Source organism: Hesperophylax consimilis, chromosome 23, assembly GCF_061612785.1.
Source record: "Hesperophylax consimilis isolate HC1 chromosome 23, BYU_Hcon_1.0, whole genome shotgun sequence".
NCBI lineage: Eukaryota > Metazoa > Arthropoda > Insecta > Trichoptera > Limnephilidae > Hesperophylax > Hesperophylax consimilis.
In genome coordinates, this window is record NC_142858.1 from 20,714,095 (window position 1) to 20,734,384 (window position 20,290).

The 20,290-nt window shown below is 34.5% G+C and overlaps 1 protein-coding gene across 2 annotated transcripts in view; it reads right to left on the bottom strand.

Moving 5' to 3' along the window:
• Positions 1-20,290, bottom strand: part of whd (carnitine O-palmitoyltransferase whd) — a 68,317-nt gene that overhangs the window by 28,909 nt on the left and 19,118 nt on the right. For both annotated transcript variants that reach the window (XM_089646018.1, XM_089646017.1), the window contains exon 3: positions 15,842-15,978. In XM_089646018.1, the coding sequence (XP_089502144.1) occupies positions 15,842-15,978 (137 nt within the window). The remainder of the gene's footprint in view (positions 1-15,841; positions 15,979-20,290) is intronic.

Below are 20,290 nucleotides of genomic sequence, written 5' to 3' on the forward strand. Positions count from 1 at the left end.
TGTGTGGTTTCAAATAAAAAAATAAAATTAAAAAAGTGAAAAACATGGCTTATTACCATAGCGTTTGTTTGGTTGAAACGGTATTAAAGCAGGCTCAAGGCCGGCTCTACCACATACACGTTCAACGGGCCTGTAAGAATCTAATACGTAAGACGATAATTATTTAAAAAAAAGAGATTTTTTTCTCATTTACACGAATATAAGCTCTTCTAATAATAATACTCGTCGAAATAATATATGTCACAAGAAATTTGGTACGTTACAGATGTAGAAGTAACTGCATGTAAAATAAAATTATCTAGGGTGTTATCCCGGCTCCAGTACTCCAGACTTCAGTGGGATATGAACACAAATTATAAACGGAAGAATGGATGTAATGGTTCGCGGGATTCACGCGCCAGCGTAGGTGGAAAAATCCTAGACTCGTTAATTTCTTCGCACGTAACGCTTACATCTGAACTGTACCTAAGTATGTTTGTTTTAGAGCTGTTTGTCCATTATTATTATTTATAAAGACAGGCGGTAGCGATGAGCAAGAGATAACGTCCCAAATAACGCGTTAGCTGCGTCTGCCGCGCTCGGGCGGCCTTGTTTTGTGTTTGTGTCTCGTGGACTTCGGCCCCGGTTCCCGTCTCGGACTCTGCGGTAGACTAGTGATGATAACGCCTGCAGCAAGGCATCAGGTGGTTACAATAATAATAATATTGGACAATTTTTATAGCGCCGCTTTTGTGAGATATCACCTCAGGGGCGCTTTACAGTTGATGCAGGTATTACAACAAATATAAACATTACAAACATAAAGTGAAGTTAAGTTAAGTAAAATGAAGTAATAAGGAACAGGTGACACGAAGATAGAAGATGGAGACTCTACAGTAAGAATCCTAGGTGGTAAAGAAACTGGACCAGCTGCTGCAGCGAGAGAGTCCACCTCGTCCACCAACAGTGCCAGCACGAGGTTCGTCATCCGTCCAGGTATGTGTCTGCTGCTAATAAAGGGCGGACACAATATCCTCATGTTCCTATACATAGATACCAGACCTTGGCAGCACCGCTGTGACGTTCGACGAATATGGAAGATGAAGATTCTGCAGCAAGAATACTAGGTGGTCCATGATAACTCAACACACCTTTTACTCCTCAGGCTTCTGCCATATTTTGACGGAAGGTCGAAGTAAATCCGCTTTGCAATAAAATCCGAATGAATAGAATATTTAAGAAAGTTTCCAAAAACCAAAAACTTTTTTAGAATGGTGATAAAATATGCTTTCAAATTTTATTATTATAAATAACAATATAATTTTTGAAAAAATTACTCATTTTTAACTCGGGCTAATTTTTTCGGTTTTGCAAACCAGTGGAGTGGAGTCAATTTGTTCGCTTTTGGGAACAGCTCATATATGGTCTCATAGAAATGTATGTGCTACCCTTACTATCTTACTGATAAATATGCTCTAAACCAGGGGTTCCCAACCCCGTGCCCGCGGGCGCCATGGTGCCCGCGGAACGATTCGTATGTGCGCTACTATTCGACAGTGAAAGAATTTTTTGCTTAAACATTAATTAAAAATGTGAATTATTTTTATTTATTTGTTATAGCCTTAATTTTTTAATGGTAATTGTATTATTTTATTGAAAGATTATTCGTGATTGTGTCTTTGATTGATTGATGTTAATGAAAAAAAAAATATTAAAAAAATAATTTATTCTTATTTGTTAGAGTTTTAATTTAAATAGTAATTTTATTATTTTGAATTTTTTATTTATTAATAAATTATAAATATAAGAAAATAAATTATGGGAAAATGAGAAGTTATAAAGGGAGTTTGTCGATTAAATATTTGGTGGTGCCCGCCACCCTACCGATATTGTAGAATGTGCTCTAGAGTACAAAAAGTTTGGGAACCCCTGCTCTAAACAGTGTTAGAAAGAGAAAACACTATACTTTATATTATAGAAGTTACTTATAGAATAATTAAAATTTACGCCTCTATGAAACAAACCTCTATGAATTAAGAAAATATGTCTATCTCAATTATTAATGTTTCTTTTTTGTGACTTTATTGAAATATTTAAAAAAAGATTATGTTTGCCAAACAATGTACATGTTTATAAAACTATTAGCACACACGAAGATGTGAGCTAACTTAAGATTAATAAATAAATAAAAAATAATTTTTATATGAAACGACAAAAAGTGAGATGACAGTAATGTTTATAATACATTTGTCTAATAAAATATGTATTTTTTCGTTATCTGTAATTTTAGTTAAGCATTTATACGAAAATACTAAATTATTTTTAATGAGAAACTAATGTTTATAAGACAAGGTTTTATGCATGGCATGAAGGTTAAATTCAAAAAAATTTAAGCAATAATTAGTCCGACAAGTCCGAAAATAATTAAAAAAAATTAGCCGACGTAGCTCAGTGGTTCAGAGCACCTGACCGGACATCAGAAAGTACGGGTTCAATCCCCGTTGGCGGCATTTATTTTCACTCGGGAGATATTTTAAATTTGTATTGATATTTCAGGCGACTAATTATTGCTTATAATTATTTGGAAAATACTAAAGGTGGGATTTTATAAACTTTAATATTTTTGCATTAAAAAATGTAATATGTATTTCAAATATGACATGTTTTGTTTCTAACCCTAAAATTTGAAAGCTTATTTCATCACCTTTCAAAAACCGTTTTTAGTTTTAGGATGCGTACAGAAATACTCGTAAGCGGAAATACACGTGAATTCTCCGACAAATAATAAAAGGGTTAATATGCCAGATACCTGAGGGGTTAAATAAACAAAGACCTACACGTTGTATTAATATTATTTACTTGAAACATACAGAACTGCAGTTACACAGGTATAAGTGACACATGTTATGATAGGAGGTGTACGTTGGGTGAAGCAATTCCGATTACAAATAAATAAGTGAAACAAAATATTTCCTTATAATAATATTATGATGAAATGTCATCACGAATCAACAGTTTTAAATATAGAAATATACATGTGATTTGCAGTAATAAATTGAAAGTGATTTTAATCGCGTAATGAACTCTGCTTCTTCGAAGAGATTATGTTCAGTTTTTTTTTTATATTAATCAAAATAATACAATGACGTAGTATGTAATAAAACCGCTATATATGCATGATTACAACTTTTGAGATATCGGCACCGTATTTTAGTTGTGGTATCGCAATCCCTAACAGACCGAAAATAAATATGCGTCCGTGAAACTGGCCAAAACCCGTTCGTCGATATCACAATCAGCTGAGACGGACACAGCGCGCCCCTTGAAGACTGGAGACACCGCTTTGGCCCGGGTACAACGGTCGACAGTTCATCACGCTATCGCAGAATTGCAAGACTTGCCTTCACACAAACACCTATCGCGAGATACCTTATCCCCTAATATATCGTAACGACGCATTGTGCTCTTGATCGATGAACTTAATCGATTTTAGCTAATTATTGTCAGTGATTTTACTAAATCCGCAGGCTTTGATTGAAACGACGATAATTTTATAGATTCTAATCTCTGCAAGGTTAACAAGACTTGCTTCGATTTGATTGTCTTAGTTGTTAGTCTTGGTTGTTTTCCATATTTGATTTATTGCGATTAAAAAGCATCATTATTATGTTATGTAAATGTGATTTATATATTTTTGTTGAAGCACGTGGCTTGTATACACCGTGCTTAAGGGGGGTAATCTATTATATTCATGAAAATCTAAGGAAAACATATTTTTTAAATAAGGTCCAAATAAAAAAAATTGAGTTTTTTTAGATAAAATAACTTTATCATAAACATTGCAACGTCCATCACATACCAATATTAACCCGTTAAACGTGAACGTAACCTAATTAATAACTGGGTATGCACATATCTACCTATTATGCGAATGGGCAGGTAAGCTACTAGTAAAACATAGAGCTATAATTAGAGGCGCTATTGCCTACAAATATCTCGTCGAAACTTGTTCCACTATTAGAACGCCATAAGCGGTTCGCGTAAACCGTATTCGGAAGTTTTAGTTAGAGCGTTGGGAGAGTTGGAGATCAATTGGAGGTATATATAAATACAATACATCAATTGAGCACAAGATTCTGATAAGAAAATAAAAATTACATGCTGTTAGAAAATTTGCATTAGCATTTTTGATGTGAAATATCTTTGGCGCGCCCGGGGAGGTAAAACCTACTCTTGCACATCAAGCGTGGCAAGACGGGACGATGCTTTTTACGATGAACGACGATTCATTCTGCCAACCCAGTGACTCTTCGGCTATTTCCGCCCGGCTGCCAAAACTCTGTGCGGTATATTTGCTTCTATTCTCACTAAAATTGGCAAAGGATCTATTTCTAAGACTTGTTTGCTTTCATTTTCACTGCCTTCAATAAAAATCAATTTCGGCGTTTCATATCTGCAAGGCGTCGTGAATTATCGAGGTTTCCGAAAAATCGCACTGAAATATAAAAATATACACCGGATAGCAAAATAATATCTTCATTTTTACTCGAAATAAGCCCAGGAATCACTGGTTAAAGTCTGCCGGGAACGCCCTGACACACCCTTGCTGTGTGTAGGGTATTTCTAAGGAAAGTTATAAGAGGAAGTTCTTGGAAGGAAATATGTATGAAAGCTGTGTAGGAATCTGGGAGTCAGTAGGTCAAGGAGTGACGGACGTGTGAATCATCCCTCCCACAAGGCGATGTCAAAAGGTTTTCTTCAACCAGTCTTTTGTGATCCGACCCGCCCCAACCTAGAAAAAAATCACCTCATGAACCCGAGCACCCCTGCTAAGTCACCAAACGCAGCGTACCACTTGTGGTAACTTAAGTCAGAGGTGTTGGTTATCCAATAAATGGTTCCCGGGCCGGCGGTACCCATTACCGCCTCCCCAAATTTGATTCCGAAATTAATTCATTGATCGTGTAATACTTCAACTAGATACTGTCAAATGTCAAACCCACGACTTCGCAAAAAATATATTAGATACGTGTTATGTAGGTGAGTTCTCAATTATAAATCATCAACAATTCAAAAAAGCATACACATACTGACGATGATGAACATACACGGATGAAGCGATTATTTCTAGGTATAATATATTATATTGACAATGTATATAATTTCAATACGTATGTAAAACAGTAAAAAATTGAATTAGAAAAACAATATACATCAATCTTTAAATATTTCATATCCTACCAGTGCCGTTATCTTGAGCTAATCTCAACATGGTTATGACAAAACACAGCATTGGTACTTTGGTACGATATTCTCGAACTTGAACTGAATGCGAAGGCTGGAGAGTATTATAATTCTAATATTGTATAATACTATTGATAGTCCCGGGATGTAACTTTATTTTTGCCAAGGAGTTTAGTTCGTGCCTTAGTTGTGAAAAGTGTGAAATACTATATGTGTGTACTATATACACACTTGGTTTCTGATTATCATTGCTTATTCAGAGATGCTCCACTTTCGACAGCGACCCCAGAACGGAGCTTATCACAAGCGACGGGCTTTCTCGCAGCTACGATACCAGCTCGCAGGAGTTAACGATATTGGGCATAATAACCTTCTCGTATTGCTCCTTATGGAGGAAGTGAAACCACTTATCATGTGTACCTCATCACTATATTTAACACGACAAACAGACGTGCCGCACTCGTAAACAAAAGCAAGCTTAGTAAACATTTTTTTGCTCAATCTGGGTCACTAGTAGTTCTAGAATACACTTTTAAAATATTGTATATAAAATTAATACACACGATAAAATATTCCTTCTTCAATAATATCCACCAGCTTGTAAAGATCGCAGCCAGAGGGAGAGTAGTGATAAAATGGTTCCAATGCATTCGGTTATTAGAAGTGTAACCTCATTTTCATCACTTTTCAAAACTTTATATCACTTTTCAAAGTGTGTTCAATTGCCAGTGTAATGGTTGCCCGCAAAGATATTAGAAGAACGAGATGTGCTATGCGCAGTTCGTACTGAGTGGAATTGTTTTGCCGAGTGTCGCCGGTTTTGTTCACCAATACTACTGCACACCTTCGCTTACGCTAAGGTATCCGCACTAATACATATATAGAACAGATTTCTGTGCGTACACGTCCCGATACCATTCAAAGTACCCTAATTAGGTAGTACTCCGGCTACGGTCCGGCGGCCAACATAGCATATCTCGTTCTTCTAATATCTTTGGTTGCCCGTTTACCGATAAAAATATTAAATTCTGGAAATAGTGCCAATATTTAGGTGGATGATTGAAGAGCAGTAGTGCCACGCGCTGCGTACGAGGACCATCGGTCCATCTCGTCAGTGCTACGTCGTCGTCGTCGGTCTACCGACGGTACGCGTGGCACAGAAATATTAATACACCAAATGTAAAAAGTTGCCTCCCTCCTACTATTATGTCAGTTTGTACAGATCACAGATAGAGTATTGGTAATAAAAAAATACTAATTTAGTTTGTTTGTATGTCTGTAACTCTGGCTCAATGAACTACATAACTCGGATTTGCCCTCAATTTAAGTGTCATTTTCAAAATTGAAACTGATTATAATAAACGAAAAATCTATAAAGTATCTACTACATACAATATTACATTTTTTTACCAGATTTTATTTGTATACATTTCTTTAGTATGTACTTTACCTACTAATAAAAAAATTATATTTTATACCAGAAAATTAATAAATGCTATATTTGATGGAATGTATTTCTTTTGTATAAATTTCTATAAGGTAAATCTTGATAAATAAACACGGATTTTGTTTTTCAAGGGTCATCGCTTTTTAGCTTATATATGCAATAATTATCAATCCTACAATTATAATGTCCGGTGATTTTAACGGCTCTGCGCTAGTTGGTAATAAAAGGTTGGTTGCGTTAGTAATAAAAGTAAGTTATGCAGTTGTTTGTGTTGGGATGTTGCGTTAATATGAAGTCGTGTTGGTATTTGAGTTGGCGGCTCGGGTTTGGACTTTGCACGGCCCAGTCATGTTGGTGATGATCGCCCGGCGAGGGGTTATCATATGTCAATACAATATAATATTTATAATAACAAAGGTACCCGCCCATTTAACTACGACGTAACTTAGTATTAGGTACGTCGGGAGGCTTGTGACTCTCTCTAGGAAAGGGGTATTAACCCTGTTAAAAAACAGAATAGTTAATTAAAGACGGGTTGTTAATTCATCAACTTACAAAGTTAATTATCAAGTTCTGTTATTTTTTTGAGATCTGCGAAGCAACTCACCCATAAAGATAATAACAGAATTTGAATAGAGCTCATAAATTAACTTTAAAATTTAAAGAATTATTCAAATTTTGTGAAACACCTTAGAAATGTAGAAATAACGGCAAAATCTATTTGCTTTAAGTCAACCTTTCTTGGGAACATTTTTTTGTAAATACACAAGAGTCCCAACTGCTCCCTGCTACCGGGATCAGTGAATCTATGGCATTCCCAATTGGGCTGTGTTTTGAGGCTGAAGGGTGTGTGGGGGGAGGGGGAATAAAAAAGGTGTAGAATTACCTATCTGGTTACAAACACAGCTGAAGCCATTTCAAGCAACGTTTCAATTTTGAATGGTGGTATTACACCAAAGCAACATTTTAGAACGCTCGACCAGCATAATACATATAATATTATAAGTTTATTTGTATTAAATGTGAAATAACACAATTTAATTCCATTAAAATTACTTGCGCACGCCGTGATCCGAACCAGCGAATAGCCTGATACTCATTTGCCTGTGTAGCACAGATAAGTCATTTATTGTGCCTAAATGCCTAAAATTTTAGGCCATAGCTCATACCTAGTATTGTTAAGCGTGTGGAACTAATATAACAGTCATAAAAACCGCTTTCCAAAACAAGCACCGTTGGAAACCTTGGATAACCGACACTTTTCTAATGAATAGCGTCAGATATATTATCATGAAGATGTCTGTGGTGATGGTATTATCGTATAAAGTCGTGCATAAATGTAATAAGTAGTATAGATACTCATATGGGAAACCCTCGCACTACTCATCAGTCGGCACCGGGCTATCACGTTCACGATAATCAAGTCTATGTTAACTCTTGACAGGCCAAGATGCCAAACAAAACGTATGTAACCAAGTGGGTCATTTTTCTGTCTTATGGGCTTTTAAACTATAGAAATCCCAATTATTCAGTCAATTATTAATGATAACTTATAGAGGGTGTATCGGCAAGTACCCGACAAACTTTAACCAGCTATTCCTCAGCACATTTGGAGTAAAAAATGTTATGGGCGCTTTGCTGCCCGGTAAATTTTTTTTCCATTAAAAACAAAAAATAAATAAAAAATCCACACTCCGTCACTGTCATTTGCATTGTTTCTCGTGTTCAACAGCTGTTATTAGCAAGTGTGTCAAAAAGTGTCCTCGCTCTTTCGTACACACTAAATAATAATAGTTAAAAATGAGACGAATGGTGCCGTGCCATTTCGTTGTGATTGTAAAAGCGCGCCAACGTAGGTACGTACGTACATTATTCAACGAAATAAAATATTGCCAGACGGGTTTTCAAACTTTGACAAAGGATAAAACATTGGTGACATGTGGTGAAAATATGAATAGTACATTTTTTATTAAAAAAAAATGTTACTTACTCCCCCACTTGGCTGCGGAATAGTAAAGCAACTGAAGACACAGTGAGCCACTGATAGAAGTTTGTTGTTGTTTAGGTGCCCTGAAATACCGAGCCAAACCACAAACCACAATATCAGTGGCTGTTTATGGAATTTACAGGCGAGTCGATTAGTGTTAATTGATTGCAATATCTATTATGCACGTATGCGTGAAGTAAGAGAGTGGTCATAATATGACCAGGACGATGTGTAAAAGGTATTGGTAGTCATCATCAAAGATATCGATGGCTTAGAGTTAAAATGATGTAACTACAAAATGATGAGTTTTGAAGTTTAATAAAATATTCTTGATACTTGAAGCATCTCCTTTGTTTAACACTATTTATATTGTTTCTAACAATGAATAGTTTTTATTATATCATAACTTCAAATTATCTTTTGTAGATACAACATTTTAACTCAAAGCCATTTGTTATGAATGGTTCCGTGGTAACTCTACTCAATGACAATTCAACACAGCTTTAAAAAGTCATTAAAAGCGCATAAACGTAACCTAATTAACCTACACGAAGAAAAATCAGTAAATTGCTAATTCATTAAGAATCTCTTCAATGATTGGTAATCTGGTTAAAAACGCGATTGCAGGCCTTAACGAATGAATTAACGGGTTTCCTGATAAACTTTGAGTAAATTACGAATATATTATTACGTTATATATAAAAAAAACGCGCAATTTTTTTTTTTTTTTTTTTATTAACGACAATTATAATTACAAAGTTAAGTATATTATTCGCAGTCCTCCTCACTAGGTATTCCTGTTCCGAGGCGGACTAACGGAATTAACTCAACATTTTATTCAATACACTAAATTAGCTACAAAATTAGTGTGAACTTGTGCCTGCATACCGAAGCGTACAGGCAAAATCAATATTTTGACTTAAAAGTCAAAAATTGATTCTTGATGATATATTTTATTATCCGGTTATATGTTTAGTCTGTGGCGATATTTAGTTTTTGAGGCATTCATTGCGGAAAAACTGTCTCACATAGTATGTACATGTAACTTCATCAGGTTTTTTAAATAACAATGGAAACTCTTTTTCAGTCACGATTCTTCTAATTACTTGTCAGTGAAAATAACTGTAATAACCTTCGACTAGTGTAAGATCTTGTATGCTTCATACAATCATTATTATGATTCGTGACCCCTTTTGGGTGGCGAACCCGGGGTTACGGGCCGCTGGCCGAGGGCCAATATGTTAATGTAGGATAGAAAGGTATTATGAGATGGATAAGGCATTGTTGTCATTATGTTATTATTCGCGCTGCTTCTACCATGGTTATAAAAAGGCCCGGAGAGAAACTTTTGAACCGAATTGCAAGTTTTTGCACAGTGGTGCATAATGAACTATTATTATTTTATTTTTGTGTTGTTAACGCAGTTATAACGGCTTATGATTTTTTGATGTTTTTGATGAGACACAGAATTCGAAAAAACAGTAAAAAAACTTTAAATAGGTCTTGGCTTTTTGCAAACATCTTCCCCCTCATCATTTGGCTTCAAATGGCTCTCGAATTGCTCCGTCAAGGGCTTTTTAGGCCCACGGCTTCTACTTAATTTTGCTCTTTCTCTTTCTTGCTTATTTTGGTTCTTTCTGACTTCTTATCGCTCCTTCCCGTTTCTTCCAAAACTTCCCGTTGCTTCTTCTAGCTCTTGTGTATCGCAGTGTATACGAAGTAATTCCGTGGTTGTAACAAAGAATGACACAATTTTAAATTCTAAACAAAGCAATAACAAAATGATCGATGCGCAAGACCTCTTCAAATATTCTTTGCTACCGAAGTACTGAAACCAGTTTTAGGTACTATATATATTTGCGTTGGTTCTCGTTTTACCGGTTTTGAATACAAAAAAAATCGAGTGCTTTGATGTTACACTATACCAGAGAGTGAAGAAGTGCTGGAATGTGCAATAAGTTATTATGGAAATAACATAAGCAACTACTTTCACAATTCATTTTGATAACGCTGTGCGTTGCAGAATAATCTGATATCCACATTCAAATAACAATAATAGTGCTGCACACATTACATTCCATAATACTTGAAAATAAATAGATTACGTACTGTGATAAATGAAGGTTGGTGTGATCCAAGTTCCAACAAGTTCAGCTCAATTTTTTTATTAACATTCCGTTTTTTTTATTAACATTCCGTTTTTTTTTATTAATATTCAGTTTTTTTTCAGGCTTTCATCAAATTATGATCAGCAGTCAAGGGTAATGGTTAATATGTTGTGCTTGACAGCTAATCATAATTCGATCGGCGTTCAAATCAAAATTAAGCCACGCACGGGTTGTTTCAGAAAATTTCAAAGTTAATTTTCAAGTTCTGTGAAAGTTCTGTTATTATATCAACATGGGCCAGTTGCTTCAGAGAACTGAAATAATAATAGAACTTGAATATAACTTTCAAAGTCCTTGAAAATTAACTGTGAAATTTGATGAATTATTCAAATTCTCTAAACAACCCGTCCCAATTGTTAATAATTTGTGAATAATCTAATGAGATGGGACGGGTTCAAACAACTAGGCCTAAGTTGACGATTTCATTTGTATTATAATATATAGATAATAATAATACAGGGTGTATCGGCAAGTACCCGACAAACTTTAACCAGCTATTCCTCAGCACATTTGGAGTAAAAAATGTTATGGGCTCTTTGCTGTCCGGTAACATTTTTTTTCCATTAAAAACAAAAAATAAATAAAAAATCCATACTCCGTCACTGTCATTAGCATTGTTTCTCGTGTTCAACAGCTGTTTAATAACTTGCTAATGCAAGGATGTCAAAAAGTGTACTCGCTCTTTCGTACACACTAAATAATAATAGTTAAAAATGAGACGAATGGTGCCGTGCCATGTCGTTGTGATTGTAAAAGCGCGCCAATGTAGGTACGTACGTACATTATTCAACGAAACAAAATATTGCCAGACAAATTTTCAAACTTTGACAAAGGATAAAATATTGGTGACATGTGGTGAAAATATGAATAGTACATTTTTTATTAAAAAAAAATGTTACCGGACAGCAAAGTGCCCATAACATTTTTTACTCCAAATGTGCTAAGGAATAGCTGGTTAAAGTTTGTCGGGTACGTGCCGATACACCCTGTATATATAACTCCCCAACTCAAACACGACAAATAATTTCTCAATTGAGTTGGTCAGTTTCGTTAAAAAAATATCATCTCTTCGCAATTAGCCTCAAAAATTTACATTTGTAAATTATTGTAATGTGTTTGTATATTTAATAAAAAATCGATGTAAATAATTTTAGGTCGAATGAAACCTGCCATTGCTTTGGATTTGTTACGAAGTCCTGGGAAGGCCAAAAACGCATCGAGCACGCCTAATTACGGAGGCAGACAACAAAAAACCCTCCGCACAGCATTCAATGCTGTGTGGAGGGTTTTTGGGTTTTAAGGAAAGGAAGGAGAGGAAGTTCTTGGAAGGAAAGAGGAATGAGGGATGGGTAGGAATCTAGGGATCAGTGTGTACACACCTCACCCGATGAAGCCGGGCAACCCCGCTAAATCACCAAACGTAGCGAACCACTTGTGGGTTGGCCTATTTCAGAGGTGTTGGTTATCCAATAAATGGTGCCCAGAGCGACGGTACCCAAACCCGCCACAAAATTTCAAACTTTTGAGTACATAAAAATAATCTACACATCTTTCCTAGTGATATACACTGTAACGCTGTCTAAAATGTTGGCTACAGAAGGAAGAAGCGCAAACGGCGCAAAACCCCAAAAATAAATCACGATAATACTTTTGGTCGTAAAAATGTCAAATCAATTAAATTTTACGTTAGTTGGTTGAACGGTTCAAAGGACATAGAAAAGTTTACAATTTGCACATATAAGCTCATACACCTATAAATAGACTACACCATTTTGGAAATAAATTTGGGAATATTGTAGACATGTTTAAAGATTCCGTATTAGTCATAAAACGAAATATTTTTAATCATTTTACTGAGATGTATGAATTCACAACTCTGTAGTGAATACACTTTTGTTTAGGTTCCTTAATACATATTTAGCTTTCCGTAATCCACACTATTAATTTGAATTTACCTTAATTTAATCAAAAATCATAATTTATTGTAAACTATGTAACACACCTGTATTACTTGTTAACTACTTTTGTAAAAGCCCAATAGGGCGTAAATATATAAATAAATAAGGATTTTAAACGATGGATGCAAAAATAATATCTTGCATTACGTTAGTTTGCATTCGATAAAAATAAAAATAAAGTAATAATAATAAATACTAAATTATCAGAAACAATACATTGATTTAAAAAAAATGTTTAAATATGTTCTAAACATCGAATTTGTTACATATAAAATGTCAATATCATTGGTATATTCATTTGATAAACTCTATCTATGTAGGCGAGAAATTGGCGAGTTTGCTACATAATTTGTATGTGAATTACATGTCATTGGAATAAGTTCTTATGCCTAGTTTCGAGTAGGTACTCTAAAATTGACCAGACTCACAAGTTCGCAACGGTCGAGCTCTGAATTTACATTTTGTTTTAACGAAGCACAGGTCGCTTATATCCTACGTCGTTCCTCAAGTGTATGTATTCTTGAGGTTTAAATAAAACAAAGTGTAGTTAACCTGTTCCAAGGGGATACTAAACTTAAAATTAATAAATTCAATTAAATTCTTTTAAATTAAAAACAGGAATATTTTAAATAAAAATATTGTAAGGTTAAATGAAATCAGAGAATGTTCGTCTTTTTTTAGTTTATTTGTTTATTCATAATTTATTTGTTTCATAATTCCCAGAATATATAGTAATTTTTATTTATTTAATTAACACCTCCGTAATTGAGAATATCTCGTATTTAGGGAGTGTTTGTTTTTACCGATACAGTAATAACTGAAACGCAGTGAACAGGACGGATATGGCAGCGGAGTGTTGCGCTATGCAATACTGTACCACATCCACCAAGGGAGCATTGCGATACAGCAATATTAATAATACACCATTGCTAAAGAGAGTTAACTGCGTGCTTGCATATGTAATATATGTACACTGTTGCTGTAGCCCAAATTATCGGTTCTCTCTAAGGTGAGCACAGATATTGCACAAACATATCTCTATCCAAACAAAGATACATTATGAATAATTTTATTGGCTACTGCTAACTTTATTCGAGCTATACGGTTCAAATTGATGAAAAAAAAGAACGTCTATATTATTATATCGATCCTAATACCTGAATATCTTATTTTCAGCTGCAAATACAAAAATCAAACCTTAATCTTTTTTAAACATAAATCATTGAGTTTAAAATGTCTTTTAAAACAAAAACAAAAAAAAAATTGGTTTGACTAAAGATTGAACCTTCCTCCCAAAGGACTGGAGTCAACCGCACTAACAACTGAGCCAAATCCCAATTGGGTATGACCGATGTTTATTTCATATATAAACTGCTGTAAATGGAATTGCGTATATGTCCGCGTGTGTATGCGCGATTGCCATCAATGATTGATAGAATGCATTGTCATCGACAACGAGCCTATCTGCCGAGTTTCAGCTCGAACGGATGTCGGAAAGTGGGTTAATTTCCGCTTCCAAGATTTGCATTAATTAATTCCCGAAAACAAAATTAAAATTGATCTAAATCTCCACCAGCATGTCAGTTGTTTATTTTTACTTTAATATTTACCGGAGCTGACGGAACAGAGCGCCTTATTTGTAAGTCATTTTATGCAACGAGATGTCATATTTTGCTTCATTAGACGGTAGGCTCTTGGATTTAGTCCAAAAATCTAGTGACACACGGGGGTAAACTTAATATTAATGTATAAGAATCGACGATGACAACATATTTGAAATACATATCTGCAAACGGGATTAAAATCACAACGTTATGTTACAAGCATCTAAGAGAAACGCGTTTATGTTGATTACTATCGACTGACCATGCAATGTAACAAGAATCCACGAGAACATAACTGTCAAATATAATACTATAATACTATCAAACATAACTATCATATATTCACCAAAGTTGTACTAGAAATCTGGATTTTTTGCAGCTTACACCAAATACCAAATTTGTACTCCTCGTTGCCCAGAATACTGATGCAGAGTAATAATGTGGATTCTTCAGTGGACATCTTCACCATTTATCACTTAAAAAAGGTTGTTGCTGGGGCAGTTCAGTTATGGATATAAAAAAACTGTATAATAGTAATAGTATTGTACATAATATTGCAAAATATTCCTGTGTAAAAGCCGTTAAAATAGAGTATAAATAAATATGGTTACGGAATTGGAACAATGAATTTTAGATCAGAAACCAAACTGTTTTTTTTCAATGTTTGTCCGAATTTACGTAAATATTGTATATTTCAAAAATATGTATTACGTAGGCTATATTAGACACCACAGATTTAATTTATACACGTACAATTAATTACAAAACATACTTTGTATAATTGAATGGGCTATGGTAAAAACGCACCAAGTTTAGATCTAAATAATTGATACCAAAATTGAAACTACCACATACAATGAATACAGGTTCGTCACTTAAATTTTAATGACTTGTATTTATGAATTTTCAACTTACAAGAGGACCACGCCGTGACACACAAATCTACGAGAAACTTTATGTTTTTTGTGTTTTTGGTTGTCGAATATTGCTACGTATAAACGACGAAATTTCCGCGAGCCTAACCGCGAATTATGGTAAAGGAACGAAGCAAGCGCAAACGGCGCGAAATGCCGCTTACGGTTGCTTTATTCCTTTCCCGTAATTCATGGCTCGTCTCGCGGAAATTTTGTCCTGCTTATACGCACTCTTATATTTGAAAGACAGGCATCAACCGACATACGTATTTTAGAATATAAATCTAACTACTAACTAGCTATGTTAAAAACATCTTCGAGGAACACATACTATTATCTGAAAAGCATGTATAAACTAACGACGCTACGCTACATTAATCTATGAGAAGCGTAATATATTTTAGAAAACATATCCGACGAACAAAAAAAAAACATTAGTGACGGCGCAAGAATCAATGAGAAATACATATTTAAGTGACATATCAGATCGCATAGCAGAAGAGTGTGTAGTGCGGCAGTAGATGGCAGTGGTATAGTCACCTGTCTATGTAGCCAGATATCCGATTGACAAGGTCGAAGGGCGTCGTGAAGCCACCGAAGTGAATAGCTCCCAACACTGCACACACGGCCCATAGCGAGTGCAGGTGAGCTGGGTACACGCCGTTGTGGACGCTGTTCTGCAACAGGAGCAAGAGGAACGTTAGAGAACATCAAATAACTCAAAGGGGACATTAGATATCATCGGAAAGTATAAGAAAACAAACTAGGAACACAAAGAGTACAATATTACTTATAAAAGATAGAGAAACCACAGTTCGGACGATAACGTTACAAGCTTAGGTTGTTTAAATTTGCACCCCTGCCGTGGATATTTAGCTAAACAAACTAACTGATCATCACACAATCTCTTCATTGATGTCTTGGCACACCTTCTTTCATTCATCAACACATACTTATTCTTCGGTTATGACTATTGACATGACTCGACCCCGATTTGACTTTCATTGCTCTTGTAATGTCTTCGTCGGGAGCCTTCGACTTATTATTCCATCAACTCTCACGTACTTAATCTGCTTAATTCAACTCGGAGATCTCCTTTCGTCATTCCTCTGCCAGTTCCTCCTATTTTTGGCATACATCTGATTGGAATCAGAACTAGACTGCTAGCTTCCTCGTGTTGACAACTTACAAATTATGTAATTTCTACAGCATTAAATTGTCTGAAGATCATGAAAGTAGGTAGCTCGTACTAGCGAAAATAAATGTTTATCAAACAATCAACCATGAGCACGCCGTCGCACAGAAGACCGTGTAGAACAAGCCAGCTGGACAAAGGTCATAAACGATATTAACAAATCGATTATTGGAACACGTTAAGGAATATTTAAACAGAAAATATTCTAAGTATTTCATAATTAGTCACAAGCCAGGAGGAACGGCGAGTGACCAAAGTCGAGGTAATGAGATATTCCAATTACCGACTGCTTTTTGGTTTGATTTTAGTGCTTCAATCGACAACATATATTTCTGTGTGCAGTGCTGTGGATTGTAATTTTGTTATAAATATTATTACAATGGGTATGTTTCTACTATTTAAGGATAATTTTGTTACTAAAATTTGATTAGTAAACAAAATATTGAATTTTGAAAGAGAATGTGAAATTTTACTCGACAATTAAAAAAAAATGTATTAAATAGACATTTACTATGTTTATCCCAGTAGTTCCCAGCCAAATGTTGAGTTCAAATGAAATAATATCTTATTTTTAACTATAATTCATATACCGCAACTTTCACCCAACTGCACCACAATACAACTTTTATCATTTTTCAGAAACGAGTTTTGTAAAGGTTATTTCATTTGTAAGTACTTGAAATGTTCTCATTACCCATGTTTTATGTGTTAAGTACTTCCAAATAAAGTGGAAATCTATCACTGGTATTCACATTTTTAAGTACAATTTAATATGTAAGATCAATAATAATAAATTATTATTATTTTCAAAATAATGTCTACTCATATAGGTAAAATCACCTAGATGATTAATTTTCAGCTTGGACTGATTTAAATTACATAATTATAAAAAAAAACCCATTCAAAATGCACTCATAAAATGTATTCTACAACAACTGAAATTTCAGTGCTATTAAAAATCATAAATAAGGCTATATATTATGTATATCATTAAAAAAGAGCGAAAATTCTTTTTAACTATGACACTTCATAAATGACAATTTAATACGCTATAAAAGACATGAGCGAAGAAAGGAGTGTAAGGAGAATATATGACGCAAATGCGAATGTTAGAAGAAGTCGGGACGCCCAAGGAAGACATTGCACGATCAAGTGAATCAGATACTTGAGTCGGGCCATGTCGAGAGTGATAATAATAGAAGAGTATGTATCAGACGATGTATGAATGTGAATGAGGCGAGAAGTGTGTGCCAAGACCGAGTTGTTTGGCGGTCCGTCCTCCCTGCCTACCCCAGCGGCGAAACGGCGTGATGGTTAGTTAGTTTTTAATGACAACCAATTTATTTTGTCAAGTTTGCTTGTTCTATACGGTCCACTGTGCGTCGTAGAGAAGGAATGTGAACTTGCACCCAGACTAATAATATTTTATCAACTGTGGCCCACATTACTTACGTCAATTGGCCGCTTATAAATAATCAGTGATCGCGATTATTTTAGTTAATTGAATTGTTTAAAGCAATGTTGTTTAATTCACGACGCTGAAGAGAGAGCTAAATTATTATCTGGTTACTGATAATCAATGATAATTGATTAATAATTTAATAATAATTTTGTTTGTGGGTCTGTCTGTAAAAGTGGTCGGTTCAAAATTGAAACTAAACTGTAAATAATTCAGACATAGTTAGTTTAGACAGATAAAGTGTCCGTCTATGTATAATATAATATTTTAATTTGTCATTTTCACAAATCAGACAAGCGATAAAGTACCTACCTATAATACCTACAGAAAATTATTATGATTCCATATTTGAAATGTATATTTCTTTCGTTTAAATTTGGTAGGATTAATCTTTATAAGTAATGTCACAATTCGTGAATTTCAAGGTTCTGAACATAGTCCATTTCCAAGAAAGTGTTCTTCACATTTTTTTTTACGGGCTTGCGCCAATATCATATAACCAAAATATATTACATATTACATTAAAAAATCAACCCGTGAAAAACATTTTTTTTTAAATAATAGATCCATCTTTATTTTTTTTTGTTTGACTAAAATTGAACCTTCCTCCCCGGGATTGGCTCTTAACTGCTGTGATGTTACTTTTAAAATTTATTTTAAATCTTAAATACATATTTTTTGGCTTGACTTAAGCATTGTACCTTTCTCCTCAGAGACCGACAAAAATGAGTGAAAACCGCAATAACTTAAGCCAAATCCTATTTATTTCGTATATTGACAGATGCAATTTTTTACCATTTCATCAAATTTCAGAAAAATGCATGTGCGTTCGCGTGTGTATGTGAGTACTACCAATATTTTATATAACGCATTGTCACCGACAACGAGGCTATCTGCAGAGTTTCAGGTCGATAGTATTTCGGGAAGTGGTTTAAGATTACATTTCATTAATTCATTAATGTATTCATTCTTTCTAGAAAACAAAATCTAAATTCAAATAGATCTACTTGAAAATATTTAATGTGATGCAAAACAAGGTTATTTAACAAGTTTTGGGAATGATCGTGTCCTACCCAACGCGCCCCTGAGGTGATATCTCACAAAAGCGGCGCTATATAAATCATCCAATAAATAAATAATAAATAAATAGTGTGTCTAGATGATAAAATAACCGAGAATTCTTTTACTTATAAAGTGTTACATGTACATGTCATGTTTTTATTGGTGTGTTAAAAGTGTAAAGAACTGCAGAGTCACTTTTTAACATCGACAACATCATAAGGGAAAGTTTCTCATCGAGCAGTGCCCGAGGCGGAGACACTGCGACCTTCAGATAAACCATATCGGTGCATCAATAGGGTATCGATTCTCCATCGCAAACCAGGCCGCTCGCAATCGCTGTCGAAAGTACATAGATTGGTCGACATTCTTATTCTCGAGTCTCGTCGGATGTACATAATTACATACGCCAAACGTCAAAAGTTATTCCACTCGAACGACGAGTGGGTCGAACCGCGGGGTTCGAGTGGAATGACTTCTCGTCGATAACCGAGGCCCAGAGTACCTACTTTATGTATATACGATGAAAGGTAACATACCTACTCCAAAGTATTACTTATTAAAGCAATATTATATTAAAATGACCCAACACGGCCACCACCTTTAACCGGAATGTAAAAAACAAATCGTTGCCAAAAGTTGGTAACTTACACAAACATGTTTTGGAGTAAACCCGGTTTTGGGAAATAGTGTAACTGTTAATTTAAAAAAAAATCATTAATGTTGTTTTTTAAACAAAATGCTTAAGAGGAAGCTACAAGCCAAAAATGTGTATATTTTTGGAATTCCTCATATTGTAGGTAATAGGCATTAAAATCGCTTGACAAACGAAGTCTAAAAACGTTCGATTTCAAGCACAACACTAGTTTTTATTTATTTTGTAAATAATTTCATAAGATGGCAAAAAAGTTAATCAAGTGAAACTGTCACAGATAATCTTAGCTATAATACTGTATTTTTTAAAAGTTGTTTCCTTTATGTGTACATACATTTCTATGGAAAAAAATATTTTTTTGTTTACATTTATATTTTTTATTGAGTAATTTTTTTAATTGTATTCTACTCAAGCGAAACGATAGGAAAACCTTCAATTTATCTAAAGCATATTTTTTAGTATTCACAATGTAAACCAATTCGTTATAAAGATTAATCAAAATAGTGATTTAGCATTAAGTTTCGCCATAAAATTGGTGTATACAAAGTATTTCATTTTCACATAAACAAAAATAAGTGCTTTTACAATATTTTTCTTATCTATTATTAAAATTAAAATAAC